The following is a 22005-nucleotide window of genomic DNA, read 5'->3' as shown; positions in this document are numbered from 1 at the left end:
AGTGTTCCAAGGTAAAGGTCTAAGATTACCTTTCTTCCTCAATCTGTTGGAAGTTTTTGGTTAAAAGGTTTTTACCAGAATCCAGCACAGCAGTACCTCAGACCAAGACTTTCCTTTAGCAAGATACCAAAGTACTAAATTCGGTTGGAATCATGATGTCTTCCCTCAGCTCATGTGTTAATCATCATATGTATAACCAATATATGTTTAAGCTCTGAAGGGAAAATAAGAAAATTAATCATTGATATTTAGATGAGCACTTTTAAAATATTGGAAACAAGAAAGATGAATCTCATAGTTATATTTCAGCTGAAGTTTTCTAATCCTACAACTTAGTTAAAAACACATAAAATATGATACATAGTTATGTTTAGAGCAGTCACAGGTCTAATTATAGTTCAATAATAAAAGGGAATAAAGTTTTACAGGTTACACTGGAGTTGCAATTTTAATTAGTTCATTTAATGAATTTGAGATTTGCAGATGACTGTACCAATTCAGAACATTACAAAAGCCAGACACTACTCCTAAAACCCCAGACCATGAACTTTGAAGACAGAGAAGGCTATCAGTAGGTACCTTTAACAAAATATTTCCAAAAGAACTTGGACTGCTCTCTTTGCCATAGGTGAGCTAAAGAGAAAGGGAACTCATATGAGGGACTGAAGATACAGGCTATGCTTTTCAGGTTTACATACCATTTCCCTTCCTGTGGAATCTCATGCTTGCTCTTCATGACCCAGGAGAAGACAGCAAAGCTTGAAAGTCTGGTTTCCAGAACGTCCACTGTATGAATTCTGTGGGTCAAATAAAACTTAGCTGTTGTTTAAGATAGATGAGTCTTTGCATGCAAATCATAATATAGTAATGTAGTTATCTTACACTTTGAATAATAATATACTGTAACGAAAGCTGGCATCTTGTTACCAGAAATAACTTTAATATAGTGAATCATCAGGTTTGCAGACCCACAAAGGTTTGCAGAGTTGTCTGCGAGTAATTAAGATATTACAGTTGTTTATAGCTCTACATTTAATAGTGATGGATTAAATACTGAAAATTGATATCTCAGAAGTTTCAAAACATCTGATGTATTTTAACATGAAGTTACTGAATATGATTGCGATTATTTAAGATAGATTTGGAAGATGGTGGTTTGGAAGCAGTGGTTGAAATTCCATATTGAAATGTGTATTGAAGGGCCAGTGTATCAAATATCCTTGCATATTAGCATTTCTTAGCACAAGAGTGAAGCAAATGGGAGAAGATTTGGAGTTAGGAAGTTAGAAGAGATATCTGATGAGGGGGAAAAAAACCCAGGTTTTCATTTACCACAGAAATAGGGGACCATTAAAATAAAGGTAAACGTTGAATTCATTGCCAGTTAAAATCATGTGAAATAAAGGACTTATAATGGGGTAATGCTGAATTATTTGTTTTCAATGAAGTACTGACAGCAGAAAATTCTGTTTATTTGTCTTTACCTTGGGCCATTAATTTTGGTTTTCAGCTGTTAATTCACTGTTAAAAGCCTTAGAAATGTCATTATTGTTGTTATTGAGACAAGTAACTTCTTGGTTTTATTCTGTAATTTATTGCATGGGTTAATTATGTTGTATATCAAGTAATTATTTAGAATTACTTAATATTACTTAAATATTTAAAAGTCAGCTTCAAATTTTGCTTTTAGTGATAGAAGAGCTTGTTTTGCAGAGTGGTTTTCTGTTTCTGTAACTATTTGTAGTTGAGCCACCAATTTAATTGAACCAGTATGGAGATTCTAATATCAGCCTATTGTATTTTCAAAAATGAAGGAATTAGATTTGATATGTTTATGTCCTTTTTTTTTTTTCTGATGCATTTTTTATTGTGTCTGTACAGCTATAAAAGGCACACATCTGGTTTACACTCTTATTACTACAGCCTCCTACATTATTAATTATTGCATCTAAGAAAATCCTACATTATTTTAACGTAGTGGATGCAATTGGGAGAGCAGCTAAGCCATTTTGTTAGTGCTTGAGAGATGTATTACTCCAGGATTGTGTCACAAACTGTGTTGCCTGGAATGCTGGGTTTTGTTTACCCTGAATCTTCCAGCCTTTACATTAAATGAAACAAGCTTCCTAAACACAGACCACTTTATTAAGTGTAGAGTCTTTCCTGTTCGGGGCAATCAAACTAACTGAGGTTGGAATAAGTACAGAAATACTGTGTGGTTATGTGCTGAAAAATTACAAATACAATGTTATGTTTTTGAAGACTTGCTGATTAAGCTGTATCCACTGAGAGGATAAGTATGTATATCACTGTCATTTCTGTATATACAGAATTAGACTCAATTTTGGTGTATCTTTGACCTACGTGAACATACTCATTTTAATAGAATACTTTCTCATCCCTAACTACACCATCATAAGTTGTACAGTGATAAAATGTAAAATTGATTGTCAAGATACCAGAAAAATGGTCTTCTACCATGGCTTGAAAGTCTTCATGTAGTAATCAACTAAACACCCAGAATGACAGAAATGACAGCTTAAACCATCTTGTCTGTAAAATGGACATGACATGAAATCCCCTGGAGTAGTACTACACAGACGTGAGTTTGGTTTCTTTTAATCAAAAAAGATTAGAAAGAGAATTATAAAATAAGACGTGAGATTAATTGAATGAAATTATAATCGTATTTGAGAGTATGTGTATACACATGTATGTAAGTCTGTGTACACATATCAAAAACCTTTCTATACCCTAGCAAAGAGATGGGTAAGAGTAATTCAGCTTAAAAAAAAAAAACCAATGAGTTCAATTGTGTAATTCTGTGACTTTTTAACTTACTGCCTTGGAGGTGACAGTGGATTTTTGATGAGCTGGTAAGTTAGCCACAGCAAAGGCATTGTCAGAAAGTATAGTTTAGTTGACTGACTGTTACTGCAGTATATGTCTATCTAGTACAGGGAGCTAGATAGCAAAGTCTGTAGAAAGAAGAGACAAGCAATGCAGTGCTCCAGCAGTATAAAATGTTATTATTAATTTTCTTGTATCCAACATTGCACAGAGAGAGGGAAATATTAGCTAGAAACCAACAGTATGTGGATGAAGGTAATCTTTATTGATGTTGACATAGTATAGCTTGTATCCAGAAAGAAAATGTATTATAAGGACCCCTATATAGTAGCCTCTTAACTTGTAGAAGTGATTTTGTTTTAATCATTTGCAGTACTTCTTTTACGTTTCTAAAAGTGTCAGCATTTAACTGGATTTGTTAGGTTAGCAGTTCAGACTCTGGTATCTTGTTTTGACGTAGAGGACATACAGATGAGTATCTGTGATGTAAATGTGAGGAATATTAGGACTGGGTATTTATAATTCCTTATAGATTAAAATCAAAGGTTTGGGGTTCTTTTTTCTTATGTTTGTGTCTGTTACATATATATTGCACTTTCTTTTCAGCTAGTATTTCCTACAGTGCAGGACGGGGCAATACTTTGTAATATGTGGGATCATAACATTCATAGGCAACATGAACTTGATGGATGGTGCTCTGAATCAAAGTGATTTACGAGTGATAAGTAACTACATCGTTTTTAGATATCTGTCAAGTACTTAATTTCCTTTTTATTCTGATACTTATCCGGAAGAAAAATTTAAATAACCCATCTCCTTTATTCTTGTCCAGAAGACAAGAATGAAGATAAAACCCCTTAGGTTTCTTTGTGGATACTTGCACTGGTAAATCTGTTCAGAAACTCAGGTTGCTTGTTCCTGGGCCTGCTCTCTGCCCAAGATGTAAAATGTTTCACATCCCTGATATAAATGTACTGTTGTACTAATTACCTGGTGTAAAGTGGCTAAAATGGCTGGACCCTGCCTAGGTGGGGACATAATCTCTTGTAAATACAGTTTGCAGGCACTGCTGAAAAAACACCTGACTGTTGTGTTAGTGGAAGGGGTGATGGAAATAAAACAGATCATTTGACATGTGGTAGTTCAAATAAAAAAAAAAAATTCTGTGGAGGAAGCTGAAATCAGTGACTGGGGAAGCTAAAATCAATGACTGTAAAATCAAAGTCTATTCCATTTCTTGTCACATTAACATTTGTGTTCTTATCATATGTCGATTTACTTCCTAGTGTAAACTTTTCTAGCCTAGTTTTCTGATTTGAACCTCCAATAAATTCAGGTGGTTTCTTTTCATTCTGTGCCATAGTGTTGCATCATGAATTAGGTGCTTACCAGTTCAGGCCGTACTTCCTCACTGAAACATTAACTGCTGCGGACAGCTGGAGTCCCTCTTTGGATACCTCCTAGCCTGGCTGACAGTGCTCTGATATATGTCAGTTTGTCTGTCATCTTTTTTTTTTTTTTTTAATAAAAAAGGAGTGAATAACAATGTAAATGAACCTGCCCTGTAATTTTAGTAACAACATGGGGAAAAAATTGCTATAAAACCCACCCATAAACCATTTCATTAACTCAGTGGGGAGGTAGGCTGAATAGTGAAGATGTAGCCCTCCCGCCCCCTCCATTACAGAGGGAGAAAAAGGTTAAATTATTTAATTCTTAAATTACTTTTTTAATTTGATTAACCCCATTAGTTATTATTATATTGATTTTAATAAAACCGGAACATCACATTTGGAATATATGTAACTCAGTATATTTGTGGCCTAAATTGTAAAATGCAAAACTATAGTTTATCATCATCTATAAAGTGAAAATTTTTGTGACAAAAACCAGAATACAGATTTTAGATGAATAGTAGGTCTGTTTGTAATCCTGTCTTTGAATGGCGTTATGCATTCAGAACTTTTTTATTAAATACATGTTATTTTAAACAACTAACACAAGATTTTACAAATATTTAAGGAAAAAGATAACAGTGAGTTTTTATAAAAAGTTGACATTGTTGCTTTGAAACTGGTTGAACATGGCTTTTAATGGCCCTTTATCTTAGTACTGAATTTTTGATACTACTTTTCTTTTGGAGGAAGTATGTTACCACTTCAGCCTATTAAATATTCACCCATTTCAGCGTTGCTCAACCGCTTTCCTGTTTGCTCAGCTCATGAGGGAAAACAATAACTAAGGAATTAAGAGGCCTTAAAACTGAAGAAAAATCTTGAAAGATAATCTTCAGTAGAGGCATTCCATTAGACATGCTGTTTATTCTGCAAATATTTTAAAAATCTAGCAAAGTAGATTTCCTAATAGACAGCCTTATATACTACACTGTCCTCAGCATCTGTCTTTAGACTGTCTCTAAATTTCTAGATAATTTGCTATTTTCATATAAGTATTATAAAAAAATTGATGATCTTACTAGTTCTGTTTCATCTTCTTAAAAGAATAACCTGAGGCACTTAGAGTAAATTACAAGTCTTGGTCAGTGTTCTCTTTTTTTCCCTGGTAAAATGAGGAGTAAAAGCTTATAACGTATTCCATTCTGCATGTCTGTCACTTCTTTTCCTGGTATCTTTAATTGTTTGTTAATTTTGATGATTTAAATTTGAAAAATTTGATTAATTGTACTTGACCCATGGAAAGACATCAGATATCGATTTCCTCTGAGTTTTGTGGTATTTGGTAGCTTGCTAAGTTACAGGGACTCAAATTAATGTTCACCTCCCATCCCTGGAAGACAGACTGCACTATGGATTTAATAGTTTAAGTTCTGTTAGCCTGCTGCAGCCGGTCAGCATCGTATTAACTCAAAACTAACCAAACTTTTGTGTTGTTTTTACCAGATGGTTGTTAAGGATCTCTTTTCACCATAAGAGACATCTGGACATTACATTTTTGGGATGTTTGGGAGATACAGGAGTGAATGGAAAGACTTGGGTGGATGAGTTTGTGTGGGATATTGTGTGGGTGGTGGGAACAAGATATTGCATTGGAAGGGACATCTGAAATGTAGGCTGCAGATGTGGGGAAACCTTACCTCACTAGTTCTCATGTTCACTGAGCTACTTGTACTGTTGTTTTTCCACGTTGTAGTTATGGTTGCTGTGCTTGAGATGTCATTACAGGGATCCAATTTTCAGAGCAGGAGCGAGTCATCATCTAAAAAAAAAAAAAACAAGCTTATCTTGAGGTAGCTCCTGAAAGAGAGACAATTACTGATTACTGTTGAGCAACTTCTAGCAGAATTTTTTTTTAATACAGTTCTGAAACGTAGCCTGTACATCATATGCAGATTGATGCCCGGATTTGAAAAATTAAAGCCCTTTAGAGTTCCCTGAGAACCTTCCTCATGGTTTTCAGGATGACCAGAGTTTTCTGGTTTACAATAAGCATTTTCTCGGGAGAAGAGAACTACCATTTCAGTTCTGTTATTTTAAACTATACCGTTAAAATTTCTTGTGCCTTTACAAACTATTTTGGTTAGTTTTGTAAAAATGTCCTTCTTTCTCTGGTGTTTGTGCATTTCAGTACATGCATTGTGGTGGGCTTTTTTCTGTCCTTCTTCCGTTTCTGACACTGTAGAACTTCATATCTTTATACACTCTGATTTGTGTCAAAATTGGGCTTTACAGCTTCCTTCAATTGCCGTATTTTGCACTGCTCAAGTGGAGGAGCTCACCAGGGTTCAGCTACAAGAAAGACAATGAAGGTCCGCTTAGGGTTGTCTTGTTCCTTAGATAGTTTTGCCTTTAAAGATAAAAATATGTTTTTGTAGGTGCAGTGTGAAATCGAGATAAGCACTCTGCATTACGTATTTGTTGCGTAAAGCCATTGCTAGGAGAGCAGCATTGTGTGAAGGGTTTCTGCTCCCAGCCTGCAGTAACTGTAGGTATTCCCTGGAGCAGGTATTCAGGTTACCGTGCTCCCAGAGCCCTAGGAACAGGGTGGAAGGCAGTAGTGTCTGTCCTTCTGTGATGAACAAAATAGTCCCTCTCTGCAGTTACAGTAAATCTGAAAGTAAACATTTAAAAAATCCCTCTCAGACTTTTAGCAAGAATTAATACTTTTAATCTCAGGTTTGTCATCAAGATTTCACAATGTAAGCCCCCCTGTCAAATTGTGGTTTATGTTAAATATTTAGAATAAACAAGGCTAGTGAGAGAGGAAGGCAGCACAGCTATTTCTGGGTTTTCATTATAGAATTATGAAGATTTGTTTCTTGGAAGCATTTTTTTAAAATGATTTTCAGTGACAGATTGCGAACTTACTTTCCTTCCTCTGATTTTTTTATGCACTTTAGTTTCCATACCAATCCATCAATACACAGATAAAACTGAAATAATGATTCAGAGGATGCCTTGTAGTATGCCTAGCTTACTGCAAAAACTTATTACTCATTACCAACCAGAATGCAAAAATATCATAGTTCAGCCAGAGATATGTAGCTGTTTTGGTTTTAAGAGCAGACTTTATGCTATTTAACACAAGAACTTCAGAGGTAGATAATTGTGCATTTATTTCATTGAATTTTGGAGAACGATTTCCAATATTTCAGATATGCTTTGAAGTTATATGAGGAGCACAATTTGGAAGAAAGCTGATCAGAGTAAATTAGCACCCAGGTGGTGGTGGTATTATCATTGTTATGGGGTTCTTTGATTAAGAAGTGAACAACCATGGTTATTCATTCAGCTACTCCTGAAGCTGATTATAAAAGGTACATATAGGTAGGCAAAGACCATCTGTAGCATGTCTTTTGAAATATTATTGTAGTAAGCAATAGAATTTTGAATAAAAACTTCAAATAGTTTCCAAGCTCCAGAAACTCTGTACTTCTTAAATTTTGAATCCTATAAGCTGATGATCAGCAGGCAACATAGTGTACTAGGCTGCTTCTTAAGATTGCACTGTTAATGGAGAGCATCTTCTTTCTTGAAGTTAATGATTGTTACATACTTTCTGATATGTGCTGTCTACCCCCACAGCAGATTGCATTCATGTACAAGTTCAGGAGAGAGATTTATATTGATACTGGAAGCCTGTTGTTTCAGCAAGCCTTCTTCCATAGTGTGTGTGTCTCAACATGAGTCAACAAGATTCTATGGATACTCAAAATATTTTGAAACCATATGAACATAACGTGTATTTTCCTCTGGCTAGTAAAACTCAGTCATAAAGTTTTCATAGACTTATAATATGCAGAATCCAACCAACTTGGCAAATAAATTGTTTGTTAAAGCGTATTCTTCAAACTGCGTTTAGACAAAATAGCATTTTGTTCATGCCAGGTATTGAACTGACTGCTGAAGACTCGGGTTTTCTATTCAAGAAAGTTGGAGCAGATTTTTGACTTGATCAGTGACCTTCCCAGAGAAGAATGTTAGTACAAAATTTGTCCTTTGTACAAATTTTATGGGATGAGGAGAGAGGAATTTTATATTGCTTGTTAGTAGAGTATGATGTCCTTAATTAACAAAAAAAAAAAAAATAAAATGAGTTCACATATTGATTGCTTTTTGAAAGAATTGACGATTCAGTGGAAGATAAATAATCTGAGGACTATTACTTGTTTAATGGGATTGTTCCAGGTTCCTCAGATAGTGATTATGAAGCTGGATATTAAAATGTTACACAGAATGTCTTTCAGAGAGGGAACCTGATATGGAGATGTGTACCAGGATTTGTGAGTGCCTTTTTTCAGTAATGTTTGCTTGAATCCAGATTAGAGCCAGGAATTATTTCCATTTTAATAATGTTATGAAAAGCTTACGTTATGGCTAATTTACCAGTAGTTATTTATGCTTCAACTGTATGTAAGAAGCATCTAAATTAGTTAGTCTTCTCATTTTGTGTCTTTATCTTCTCAGATGGATCTCCGATTCTGTTGTATGCTTTGTACCATGTAGTAATTCATTTGTTGTGCTGAACTGTTCTTTCTAGTTTATGCTTATGCTTTTGTCTTTCATACATCTGCTTTCATATGTAATTCTTTTTTTGCCCTGTTATTTTTTTTATTCTGGTACTTCCTCATTATTCTTTCTTGTATCTTCCTTCTTTCTCTCTGTCCTCATTTTTGGCATCTATTGTATTCATCAGAAATTTCCATCTGGCTTTATATGACAGGTTCTTCCGTAGGAGTTTATAGGAGACATGCAGAGAAGAGATTTCATTTGTTCTCCCTTTGCAACTGTGCTTGTCTCTAAATTGTTTTGAAATGTAATAGGAATGCAAAAGAAGACTCTTTGGTGCCTCTAAATGTTGCCTGTGCCTAAACCTGCCCCATCATTATCCAATTAAACTTCTGGAAGTAGACAAGTATGCATTGAATTTTAGAGTCTTTTACTGAATAGTAATTGTGAATATTTGATACAAAGTGTAGTTAATTTACCTGAGTGAATGTCATTGACTGCAAGAAAGTTGCACAGTTTTACCAGCACTGGAGTTTAGTTTTACATTTGGCTCCACATTATGCACTTAAATGAACAGCTACATATAAACAACTAATAAAATTAAATATAGAAAAGAAGTAACTTTCTATCCCAAGGGCTCCAAAGGATTATCAAGTTAATGTCTACATTTTTATTCTGGTTTTCATAGAATCGTAGAATCATTCAGGTTGGAAAAGACCCTTGGGATCATCGAGTCCAACCATCAGCCCTACTCTACAAAGTTCTCCCAGTTTTGTAGAAGACCATGTTCAGTGAGGGAATGTAATTCTAAATCTTTTTAATTTTATCACATTTTTTAATGTCTGATTATTTATAGCACTATTTTGTTTTTGTCATCCATGTTTGCTTTCAGTAGATTTATGTTCTAATCAGACTAAAGCAATGTACTGAGGATGAATTACACTGGTGCATAACCAGACCAATCCGAAGGAATACCAGACTTTTTTCTAAATATTTTAATACAACTGTAAACATGTAAAACCACCTTGATTTTATGTTTTCTCTATAAATAGCTGTCCCAGAATTGTTAGATGGTGCTAAAATACCAGAAAATAAAATATATTTTGCAACATCAAAAAGAAAGGGTGCCACATATTGATATATTCTGGGTATGCACTAAATTGTCTTCAAGGTTTTACATTTTATTCTGTTGGTACAAAATACATACTTCTGTTGGGAGAAAAAGTCCAGCTCACAAATGTGTAGCACTGTTAAGGCAGTCAGCTGTCACTCTTCCTGATCACTACTGATGTGAATCTTACTGATTATTACAGAAAAGAATACTGTTTTAGGAAGCATCTGAAGGTTCTTTTTCAGCAGGATTTAATGACATATGTAATGTTTATTTCTATTGTAATATTTGGATTGTTTTGTTTTTTTTCAAAGTGTGCGGTTCGTGCAGCTACTGAAGGCAGAATCCTTGTGCTGGAAGGTTTAGAGAAGGCTGAGCGGAACGTCCTGCCAGTGTTAAACAATTTGCTGGAGAATAGGGAAATGCAGCTTGAAGATGGTCGTTTTCTCATGTCTGCAGAGCGTTATGACAAACTTCTGCAGGTATGGAAATGCTGTTTGGATTTTCCTTTTTTTTTCCCTGTTCTTGGTAGTGCTGGAATACCATTATGAAGGGGAGAGTACTTATGAGTCCAATGAGGAAAATCTCACCAAGATTTCTGTGGGTTTTTTATGGGATATTACATAGGATAAAATAGGCAGGGTGAAGTTATGCAAGAAGCCGAACTACTGCTGACAACAACAACAAAAAGTTTTCATCTGTATCTTGTCTGTCCACATGAAAAAAGAGTAGTCCATGTTAATCTTGTATGAAACCTGTATGTTTCTAAAATGTGAAAGCCAGAATGTGAGAGTAACTAAAATATACTTGTGAAAAGATATTTAAGTTGAAATTCTTCCTATGAAGTTCAGATAATGCTTCAACATTGCAATAGTCTTGTTGCTAAGCTTTTAAAATGTTAGGATACCAAAAAAATTAGGTCAAGATGAGTGACACTGTGTTCATCAGTGCTGTCTTGCTTTTCATTTACAAAAGTGTATGTAAGCAGCCAATCTAAGTTATAGGAAATAGAGAATTTTCTTTTGATAGGAAATGGGATTTTAGTGTCTGCTGCCATTGCTACTTTAACCATTTCCCTTTTTTGGCAGTTTTGAGTCCGACTGCTTAAATATGAGTGGATACTTTTCAGGCTTTTGGGGACCTCAGTAAATTTTGTCAGTTTTCAGCAGTATTCTGCATCTTACTTTCATGTACTGTACTTTCTGATCACATACCTTTCAGTCTTTCAGTCTGACACCTGCTTGCTCATGTTTCTGTCTGTCATACCTAACTGTGGTTAGGTATAGAATTCAGGCCCATGTGGAACAGGAGGGAAATCTGCAATAAACCTTCTGTCCTTGATCCCAATTGTATGAAGTTGCCAACTATGGTGAAGTATTGTAGTGGATTTCTATATATCATTATTTCTTATGCCTCTCATCTGTGGTTAAAATTCTTCTAACCCATGCCTTTTCCAAAAGCATTTTAATGATATTTAATTAGTAGATGCAGTTGTTGAAAGCATTATTATTATATTTTAAAAGTAAGCTTTTAAAATGTAATTGTATTTAAAGACTGAAAATGAAAATTCAAACTTAGACAGTAAGTTTGCAATCATGCAAAGCATCTTCCTCTTTCCTTTTTTTTCCTTTTTAACACTTTCTAATGATAAAATGTTTCAAAATGAGTGCCTCAGGCACACTGCTAATAGTATATGAATTAAATAAATCTCTTGCTACAATACTAAATCTAATACTGTTGTTTTGTTGTTTGGGGAATATTATATAAGCTAATGTTCATTTTCTCTTCTCCTGTGTGAATAATTTCTGTACATCTAGGTCTGCAGGAAATGTACTCGTGTGTGATTTCAAGGAAGACTTAACTGTGATCTGGAAAAACTAAAGACAACATTTTTTTGTATGCAGTGAATCTTTTGCATGACCAAAAGTGAAATACAGCATTTAATGTCCTCATGGAGTCTACTTTTGTGTTATTGCTTATGATAATTTGTAAATGAAACTTCTTAAATGCAGATTTTAGTCCCCTTTAAAGTTATAAGAGGTGAATAAAGAAGAAAACTTGCTCATGGTAATCCAATTCTAATAATTTAGAATAAAATAACTTTTGTGGTCTGTTTATTTTCTGTTCTTTGTGAAAACAGTGTTGTAATGATACCTTTTCAAATTTGACCATCTGTGGGGTCTTCAGTCAAATTGCTACAGGGCTGAAAGCTGCACCTAATCAAGCCTTCTGTCTATGTTCATTTTGAAAAAACTTGCTTTTACCATCCACAAATTTGACTAGTTCTAGCCTAGCCCCCGTGAATGAAAGATGAGAACATTACCGCATTTAGGTTGAAGGACCAGGGCTGTTAGTCAATCTACAGCTTAGTTGTCATGAGTTTTTAACGCTATAAGGTTATTTTTTCTTCTTCTTGCTTTATTTTAATTAATTTAGGATCATACAAAATCAGAGTTAGATGCATGGAAGATTGTTCGGGTTAGCGAAGATTTTCGAGTGATAGCATTGGGCCTGCCAGTACCTAAATACTCTGGTAACCCTTTGGACCCACCCCTTCGCTCTCGATTTCAAGCTAGAGATGTTTATCATCTGCCCTTTAAGGTAAGAAGCAGAAGAGTTGGATTATCTGTACTGAGTAGAGGTAATATTTTGACGTTATGTTTTACTTACCTCTGAAAAGAATCCTTGAGTAATAAATGTATCTTAAAGGGTATTTTTCATACTGGGGCCTAATAAATTCCTGAAAAGCAGTCTTAGAGTTGCCAGGCAATGCTGCAGCAGAAAAATAACTTCTGTAAAACAGTATAACCCTAAAAGAAAGATTTGGTAATATTTTTTTTAAATAAAATTAATTTTGTATCAAGGAGCAAGTAGACTCCTCATGTCTGAATTAGAGGGAAAAATAGAAAATGCCTCATAGATCATGAGCTGTGACCCACAGTACGATCCCAAAATTAATTTACTCAGTGATTATATGTTCTATTTTCAGGACCATCTTCAGCTATTATATTCAATTGGATCAAACATTTCCACAGAGAGGTAATTTTTCATAATTAAAAAAAAATAATGGAATGAATGAAGAAAAGCGATGTCCTTTCAGGATTCCTTGCTATTTTTGTATCTTCTATCACTGCATAGAGACCAGAACTGAAGAAGATTTTTAATATGTGTGGGTGTATGCTCACACAGCTTTTCATATGCAGCCTTCGTATAATGAATCCTTAATGCTTTAGAACTTCAATCACACCTTGCTTATTTGCACTCAGAAATAGTTTCAGCATCTTATACGGTATTTAACATTTTAGGCTTTAGTATTTTAAATATAGATAGCATGTATAAAACTCTGTAATTACTTTTTCCTATGCAGAATTTCTCAGCTCCTGTCTTTTGCTACAACTCTCTGCTCTCAAGAATCTTCTACATTGGGACTTCCAGATTTTCCTTTAGACAGCTTATCGGCTGCCGTTCAGATTTTGGTATGTGCATACACATGTGCTGTGAAACTGTATGGGCTTAAAATTTCTCAAAATTAGATCTGGATTGTTCGTGTTGTTAGAAAGCGATTAACATGAATATTTGAAAAATAAACCTGAAAAGACTAAGGATGGTTTGAGGGAGAAAAGCCCCAGTCAGATATCTCTGGATAATACTTTAACCAAGTATGTAGCGTAATACTGAAGGCCAAAGTATGGCATAACACAAGATTTGTGATGTGATTAAATGTATCTTAGTGCTCAAAACAATGGGTTTTATTCTGCTAAATCATTTTAGCTGGCTTCAGGGTTACCTATAGTTTACCTGATGACACTGTGAGGTAGTCAGTGGAGAGAAATAAAAATCACAACCTAGAAGTGCTGATTTAATGGTATACATGTAAATCAGATAGATTGCATTACAAAGACACATATTACTCTCCATTGACACCTAAAAGGACCTGAAACAACTATTCAAATGTGGGTATAGGAGACAGTTAAGTTGTATGAGATGAAGCCTACATTAGGTCTTTGGGTTGACTGGTGGATTTAGAATAAACATAGAAATAGAGGGTTACTTGAAGATGCAGGTTGTGCACACTTGAAGATGCAATACTTCTGACAGCTGCAGTCTATAGGGAAATATAACTGTACACTTGCTGAGTTCACAGTTGCAGATCTGGCAGATCAGGACTAAAGCTGTGGCAGTCTTTCTGCTTTCCCTGACAGATTTTTGTCCCTTGGACTTTATAATTACATGGGAAAAAGTCAAAGGAAAACCAGAAGGTGCCTCCTGAAGGAAGTCAGGGAGATGAGGTCTGTATAAAGAGAGAGAGGAGTTGGTACCCTTTTACATGCGGGCAGATGTGGTCAACCCAGGAGGGTAAAATACCAGGACAGCTTCTCAAACCCACTCTCCCAGGTGCAGGTGTCTGTAGAAAGGACTCTTAAGATAATTCTCTGTTGTGTCTCCTGTGCAATCATTTTACTATGGTACTTAGCAGTGACAGATTACTTCTACATATTTTATTGGATTATATACATTAAAACATACCAATTGTGTTGCTGTGGTGCTCAGTCCCATCAGTTGTGCTGGATACTTACAGACATAATTTTTTTCTGAATTAGTGGTACTATATCAGATGTTAAGAAGTGATTAAAATTCAAGTTCAGAGAAATGAAACAGTATTTGGAGGGCTTTAAGGAAGAAATACATGTTGGATTTTAAAATAAATTGCAACTTTTTATTCTTTGAGCCCTGTAGTGAAAAATTATTTTTAAATGAATGCCAGATGGCTTTCAGAGTAATGGAGAGAAAATGAGCCCTAAGCTATTATCTAAACTATGGAATGAAGGAAGCATTTTATTTTACATTACAGAATGTGAAGTGTTATCATTGTGTGACAGTGTCTTTTTTAGGTAGACAAGAACTGTTTCTTTTAGAATTAGTTTTAATCACTTGGTTTTCTAAGCTGACTGGTCTCAGTGATTCTAGCTACAGCATTTTTCCTTCGCATTCTGGGTCACGGCCATCCTCTACTTCTAGCTTGGTTGATTTAACCTTTTAAAAGCGTGGAGGGAATGCATTATAATGACTAGTTCCATATCTTCTATCATGGATTCACAGTCCCAAAATGTATTTGTTAGGCTGAAAACTCCTGCCTGCTGTAACTGAGAATTTTTTATAGGATGCTGTTATGAAGAGACTAATTTCATACATGCCATTGAAATTATTATTAATTTGAGATAATGTAGACAAATTATATGTTATGTCTTTATACATAGACAGAGGGCTTTTAAAATGCAATAAAGGCCTCCCTGATCCTTTAAGCGGTACATTTACTACAATGCCTTAAATGGTTTATTTTTACTGATCTTTTCTTAATCTGGAACATTATAAATAGTATTACTGGTTATAAGTATGAATTGAATTATGCATTTCATAAAATATGCATCTCCTGATTTCATTTCTAAGCAACTCTTCTTTCAGTTGGATGCCTATGTAAATCCAAGTGCATATCTGAAAATTGGTTGATTTTATTTTAATTATGTTACTTATTTTTTACTTACTTTGAAGGCTTAAAAAAGTAGTCCCAGTCCACTGATGTTTTTTCACTAGTTTTACACACAAGTAGTCCTTAAAAATTTGCAAGTCTTTTTTAAAACAATCAAGCATTGCTTTAGGGGTTTTGAAACACTTTTTTCCACTATGAAAGGCTTTACACATATGTTTCTTGAGTATTCATAAAGACACTTCCATTTCTTTCTCTATTACACCAGCAATAGAATTGACTCTTTGTCTAGTTCAGGCAGCAACTGACAAAAGAGTACTTAAAACTAACAAGGAGATAATAAAAAAAACCCCACAACTTTGTGTAGAAAGTGCAAGCATACTTAGTAACTCATTTCAAAACAAAACAGTCTTGATCAAACTGTTCAGAAATTTCTAGGAATTGATTTGCTAAATAGAATCTGTACAATGTAATAGAATAAAAATTAAATCCTAGAAATTGCTGTGAATGAGTAGATCATGATTTTAATATAGATTTCTCATCATATTCTTTTCTAGTAGTACTATGAAACTCAGTTACCTGTGGTGGGATTTGTCTCTCCTAACCTTAAATGTCTTTAGGTATCTGAGCCAGTCACTAGTTTCCATTTATCCACAGGAAAGTAATTTTTAGGACATAGTTCTTCTAATCTACTTTAGACATTTATATTATAATGAATTGCACCTGAGAAATGCCTGTTTTAACATTTAATTGAATACTACATGTAGTGGTCATTTGTATATTGCCCTTACAGTTTTATTTTAAGTTCAGCGCTGTATAGGATTTTCAGGTTAATAGGTGATGATAGAATGAGCAAATAAGCTTTTTAATTCGTATTTTTTAATTTGAATTAGGATTCCTTTCCTATGATGTCAGTCCAGCATGTTATTGATCGGCTTTACCCCTATAATGTTTTCCTTGGAAAGGAAGGCAGGACTGCAGTCAAAGATGTGTTAAAAGTAAGTACTGCACATATATATTGTAAAACCAGGGAGCTATGGATTATGACAGTAGTTCCCCTGACTAATGTTACATTGCTACTTCTGTAAAAAAAAAAAGAAATCTTAAGTAAACTAAACAGCTACATTATTGCTGATGCTAAAGCGGTGTTTTAAAAACCCCAGACTTCCTAAGGTAGTAGGTTTCATTATAGTAAAAGGTGAAACCACTATGGTCTGTAGAATATTTAGACCTCCATTCAAGGCTACAGAAAAACCCTTGTTATATAAGTGGTTAATTAACTTGAAATAAACTCTGTGGTTTAGGTAGTCAAATGCTTTAAAAATACCTCTGGCACTTGACTTTTAAGAGGAGATACTAAAATGACAATAGAGACCACATGCACAAAATACACTCAGTATAGTATGTTTATAGATTATATTAGTCTCTAGTTTTGGTCTGTGTTAGCCGCTTGTTGTTGATCTGTTTTGTTGTTTTGTCTATGCTTAATAATAGCTTATAAAGCTTATAATTATGCTTGGTTATTCCATTTATCCTTTTAGAACTTCATCACAGTGCCAGCTTTCTTTCATCTTTGAATATGTTGGAGTTACGTATGTTGTTGAAAATTAGTGTTTGCAACCTAGAGCATCTTACACAGATCTTTCAGTCCTGAAAATTAGAAGTTATTTGTACATGCATATTTAGAAATAACCAACTTTGTAGCTAGTGAATTTTTGTTTTTCCTAAAACCAAGCCTACATGTCAGGGAAATGTTTGTAGCCCGTTGCTGCTGACACTTCCCATACATGGCCTTTTTGCATTGGAGCTCAGTCCTGTATTCCCTGTTCAACCAGGCTGGTTGTCTTCCTGTGTTTTGGGATGGACAGTCCTTCCATTTGAAGGAGGTTGTCCTTAATAACCTGCTAGCTTTCATGAACCTTCAAAGCTACCTCCTGTGGGGTCCTACCTACCTCTTCTCTGAATAAGCCAATCTGGCCTGAAATCTAGAATCTGTAGTTGATGTTACTTGCCTTCATCACTCCCCCTCAGGATTTTGAACTCCATTATTTCATGGTTGCTACAGCCAAAGCTGACGTTGATTCCCACATCTACAACCAATTGCTCCTTGTTTGTGAATAGCAGGAGCTGTCTGTGCATCACCCCTGCCTAGCCAGTGTAGTGCCTGTGTTGAGATGTTATTCCAGGCAGCCTCAGAAATCTAGGTTGATTGTGTCACACTGTGTCGCCCTTCCACCACATGTGTGGGTGATTGAAGTTGCCTGTAAAACCATGGTCTGGGTGGAAATACAGACTCGTATCTGTTAGCAGAGCAGTAACAGCCACTTCTGTTCTTAATATGCCTTTATTTTAAATCCTTTGTGTCATTTTGTTTCCGCTATTGGTTATGGATGGTAAATGTCTTTATGTTCAGTTTCCTCTGTTTTGCACTTCTTTTATTTAATTTTATTGTTGTGCATGCTTTTTCTTCCTGTGTAAGACAGGTTGATTTGACTGGTAAAAATCTTCTTTCTCAATGATCATCTACTTCTAAATACCTCCTTATCATTTACATTTTTCTGTGTTAATTTTCCTTTTTTTTGATACCCTTCCTCATCACTACTTATATGAACTTGTCCCATTATGTCAACAGGTACCTATAATCTTATTTGGAATTTTATTCTATTTGCACACAACAAATCTTGTTAAGCAATAAACCTTCAGAAATACAGAAAATAACTGGTTGTACTGAGGAACTTCTGTTTATAATGACATTATAGTAATAGCAGTGCCAGAACTATATTAAATATGGATAAGAAATTATTTTTTTCCCATTCCATAAGAAATGTGAGAGAGAGGAGTCTAGCAGAAGCCAGGTGATTCTTACTCTGCCTTCCTGCAGGTTTCCAAAGAGTGTCCAGCTAGTATTTGCCACTGAATACTTCTCTCAGTGTAACAGAATGCAGTTAGGAAATACTAATCTTAACTGGGAGGTATTGAGAGTTGAAAAAATAAATACTTGAAGTGTATTTGCAGTTGATGGGTTAGTTTGTGTGAATTGAATCACTTCTTAACATCAGCTAACATTTAAAGAAAATTAAAAAAAATTCCATATAATAAAAAGTAAAGTTTAGGCATCAGACTTAGAGACAGATACGGGGAAGTAGTAATCTAGCTGATAACATTTCTTAATTTCAAGATGTCTTCCAGTCAGCTGTCAGAGCTGAGAAGTGAGGTAGCCAGCAGTTAGGCTAAACAGCTAGTTTTGGCAGCTGTTTAGACCCTGTGCATATTCTCTCTGAGATCATATTTTTCAGGCACCGTCTTCCCAAACATTATCTTCAACTTGGGTAAATCTTTTCCTTATGTGCCTCCTTCCTCACTGAGACTCTACCAAGACCTAGGTATTACTTATATTCCTTATTCTCCATATGAAATACTGATTTACACCTTCCCTGTGAGTGGAAGTAGTTCCTTATGGTGTTACCCTTGGATGTGCAAAGATGCATTGAAATGCAAATATCTTGTTGAGTAGATCTAGTTGGAGGTAAAGCCTCTCAGGCTTCACTCTCTGTATCAACAAACTTTTTCATTTGATACAAATGTGATTCCTTGCATCACACTAGTTAGCATCGAAAAAAGTGTTTATGAATTGCAAACTAATCCAGCATCAGCAGTGATCTGGAGAGCTGTTTATCATACAGAACATTCGTACAAGGGCCACAGTTTGCAGCACTCACTAGTTCATCAGCTTGCAACAGACAGGACATAAGTACCAAAATAAACTTGAGAATGATGTACCTTTGTGTACCATTATTTGAAGTTTCTGCACTTTGGAAACTATCAATTTCTGTTCTGATTCTTAAAGCGGATCTTAAATTTAGAAGATCTTGCAAAGGAAAATATGAGTTGGTTTGAATTTTGGCCTTTAAAATTATTCTGTACCTACGTGAAATACTGTCATGACAAATTATTTTGACTGACAAATGAACATTTGAAATATGATTGCAAAAAATTAAGTAAAAATTTATTTAAGCTTTTTCTCTAGAAGATTTAGATATAGAGAAACCACTGCTTTCCAGGAAAACAGCTTCCAGTTTAACATTCCCAAACAATAAACTTAAGCACATATGATATCTCCCACAGTATTGAAGTTTTCTTTCCCGTATCCTATCGATAGGCATTTATAAAACTGGACATCTTCATTTAGGCTGAGTTTGGTGGCTCATAAGAGACTCCAACTATTCTATACTTATTCATTGTTCCATAAGCTTTTAGGATTTTACTTCAGATTCTTAATTCTGACATACCTTTTGTGTGCTGTTTTTTTTCTCAGTGTTGGAAACATGCATTTTTTTAACCTTCTAATCAAGAGAATCTTCCCATCAGATTTTAGAAACAACATATAGGTCAGATTTGTCTTAATAGATGAGCAAGTCCCTTTCAGCCTACTATCCAAGTGTTTAACTTTGCTCTAAGACCCTTCTAGAATTTTTTCATTCTTTTCATGCCTTGATTATTTGTGTTTACTGTCTTCATCTTATATCAAATAAAAGCTTGTTTGTTCCCTTTGACTTATTTTTGCATAATCTTTAATCTCACCTGGCCTCCCCCTCAAAAACTGTTTCCCTGCCTCGTAGTAGGGCATCTTCAGACTACATAGCACTCTCATAGAGAGTGGGCTAATAGTTCAGAAAACTGGAATCTTCTGTCTTGTCTAGACAACTCTCTTCACTTCTAGGATATTTCTGTTGCAAATCTTGGTCTAAGAAAAGATTTATTTCTCTTTTATTCCCCCCAAAGTAATCTATAATCTTTGGGGTTTTGCATTAATGAATGCACTTAGTGCCAATACATACATTGTACTGGAATCTGTCCTTCAGACTTCATCTGTCTATCCTGTCTTGCACTTGCAGTTCGTATTTTGCTTCCTGTGAAAACAGTTCAGCCCTCTTGTTCCTTGAAATATTCTCTTTCCTTCCCATACAGAGAATCTTCAAGAAACATCAGTTGCCTTTGCAAGCCTCTTTTGGAGAGCTTAGCTGTCTTGTGGGTTCAGCATAGGGGTTATCTGCAAATATGCCTCATTTAAGCTCTCTGTTCCTTTGACCAGCTGGGTCACCACTGTATTCTTTGCAGTTTCCATGCTGAGATATTACTGATTATTAGATACTTTGAAGTGGTCAGAATTCCTCTTCTTCCTTTTTCTGATTTTTACAGTTTGCCTTTTCTCACATGTTTCTAGGCATGCAGAATATGACCTGATGATTATGGACTGCCAAACCACTTCCCTTATTTTTGGTGGCTAGTCTTTTCTTTTTTCTCTTATGTCTGAGGCAATGATGCTGCCCACTTCTGACTCACTAAGTATCTCCCAAATTTTCTGATACTGAATGTGCTCAATAGTTGTCCTTCCCAAGCCACAACTATTTTTCCTTTGTAGCTATCAACTTCTGGCTCAGGCAGAAGCATGCTGAATGTGTTGTACATTCATTTCATGCCACTCTCTGATTACGTATCTAGCTATCATAATTCTAAATGAAGAACTGTATCAGAGAGATCTGTCTTACTCTGAAAGCCACAAATAGTTTTGTTTGTTGCTTCTGTCCGGGTATAAGTGTGGCATCTTGTTTAATTACTGCATTACATATTGTTTAATTACTACAGTTCAGCAGCATCTCCATGATTACATGTGATGAATTAAAATTGTACAAATTCAGTTACATGAATTCAAGTTATATAAATTCAGTAACGATCTGCACAGAGGTAGATAGTCCTCTTTCACTGTCCTAATTTAGGGTCTAAGAGGCTAGCTGCAGAACTCTCAACAACATCTCAAGAAAAGAAAAAAAACCCACAAAAATCCCAAACAAAAAATACCTTAGAAATTTTAGACTCCCAAGAGCTTTGTGTACGAGGTCTGCTGCTGCTATCTCCAAATCTTCCTTGTTTGGTACAGAGGCTGCTGGTCCAAATAATCTTCTTGCTTGCTCACAGTTACTTTCTTTTGTTGGTATCTGATTAACGGATTTTAGCGTATAAGCAGTTTGCAATTTTGTGTATGAGCAGCTTTGGCCCTATCCAAAGTGCCGTTAACTTAGTAAGAACATTACAATTTACTAATGAACATAAGAGTGAGAACATCTGTAGCTCATTTCACAGAATCATAGTTGGAGCTTTTCTTAGAATCATCGTCTGAGATACTACTCAGTAGGCATTCCTGTCCTCTCTTGTTGTTTAAACATCTAATGGTATCTGAAGTAGGCTCAGCTGTTACAATAAGAATATAATTTGGTGCAGCCCTTTACTAAAACACATTTATCTTAAATTCATGTTTAAACATGACATTTTTGTAGGCTCTTGTTCCAGAAAGGGAATTTACAAAGAGATGATGAGCCAAAGCATTTGTATGAATCCATCTCAGTTTTCTTTCTAAACTTTAGTAGGTGGTGCTGTGAATCCTGGTAGTAATAAAACTGCAGGCCTTTTAAAAATTATTTTACATTAGTGACTTCTGTTTTAAAAAAATCTTTTTTCTAAAAAATCTAAGGAGTTAGATAATACTCCTTTTTCTCTTGTTTACTCAGCTTTGCCACTGTTGAATAAAATAGCTC

The 22005-nt window shown here is 35.1% G+C and overlaps 1 protein-coding gene across 1 annotated transcript in view; it reads left to right on the top strand.

The window, feature by feature from the left end:
* Positions 1-22005, top strand: part of VWA8 (von Willebrand factor A domain containing 8) — a 203548-nt gene that overhangs the window by 30097 nt on the left and 151446 nt on the right. Inside the window, exons 5-9 of the mRNA XM_074859582.1 lie at positions 10242-10409; positions 12364-12528; positions 12917-12966; positions 13295-13403; positions 16306-16410. Coding sequence (XP_074715683.1) covers positions 10242-10409; positions 12364-12528; positions 12917-12966; positions 13295-13403; positions 16306-16410 — 597 coding nt within the window. The remainder of the gene's footprint in view (positions 1-10241; positions 10410-12363; positions 12529-12916; positions 12967-13294; positions 13404-16305; positions 16411-22005) is intronic.

The sequence above is a fragment of the Strix uralensis genome, chromosome 2 (genome assembly GCF_047716275.1).
Source record: "Strix uralensis isolate ZFMK-TIS-50842 chromosome 2, bStrUra1, whole genome shotgun sequence".
NCBI lineage: Eukaryota > Metazoa > Chordata > Aves > Strigiformes > Strigidae > Strix > Strix uralensis.
This window is presented reverse-complemented; position numbering and strand designations above follow the sequence as displayed.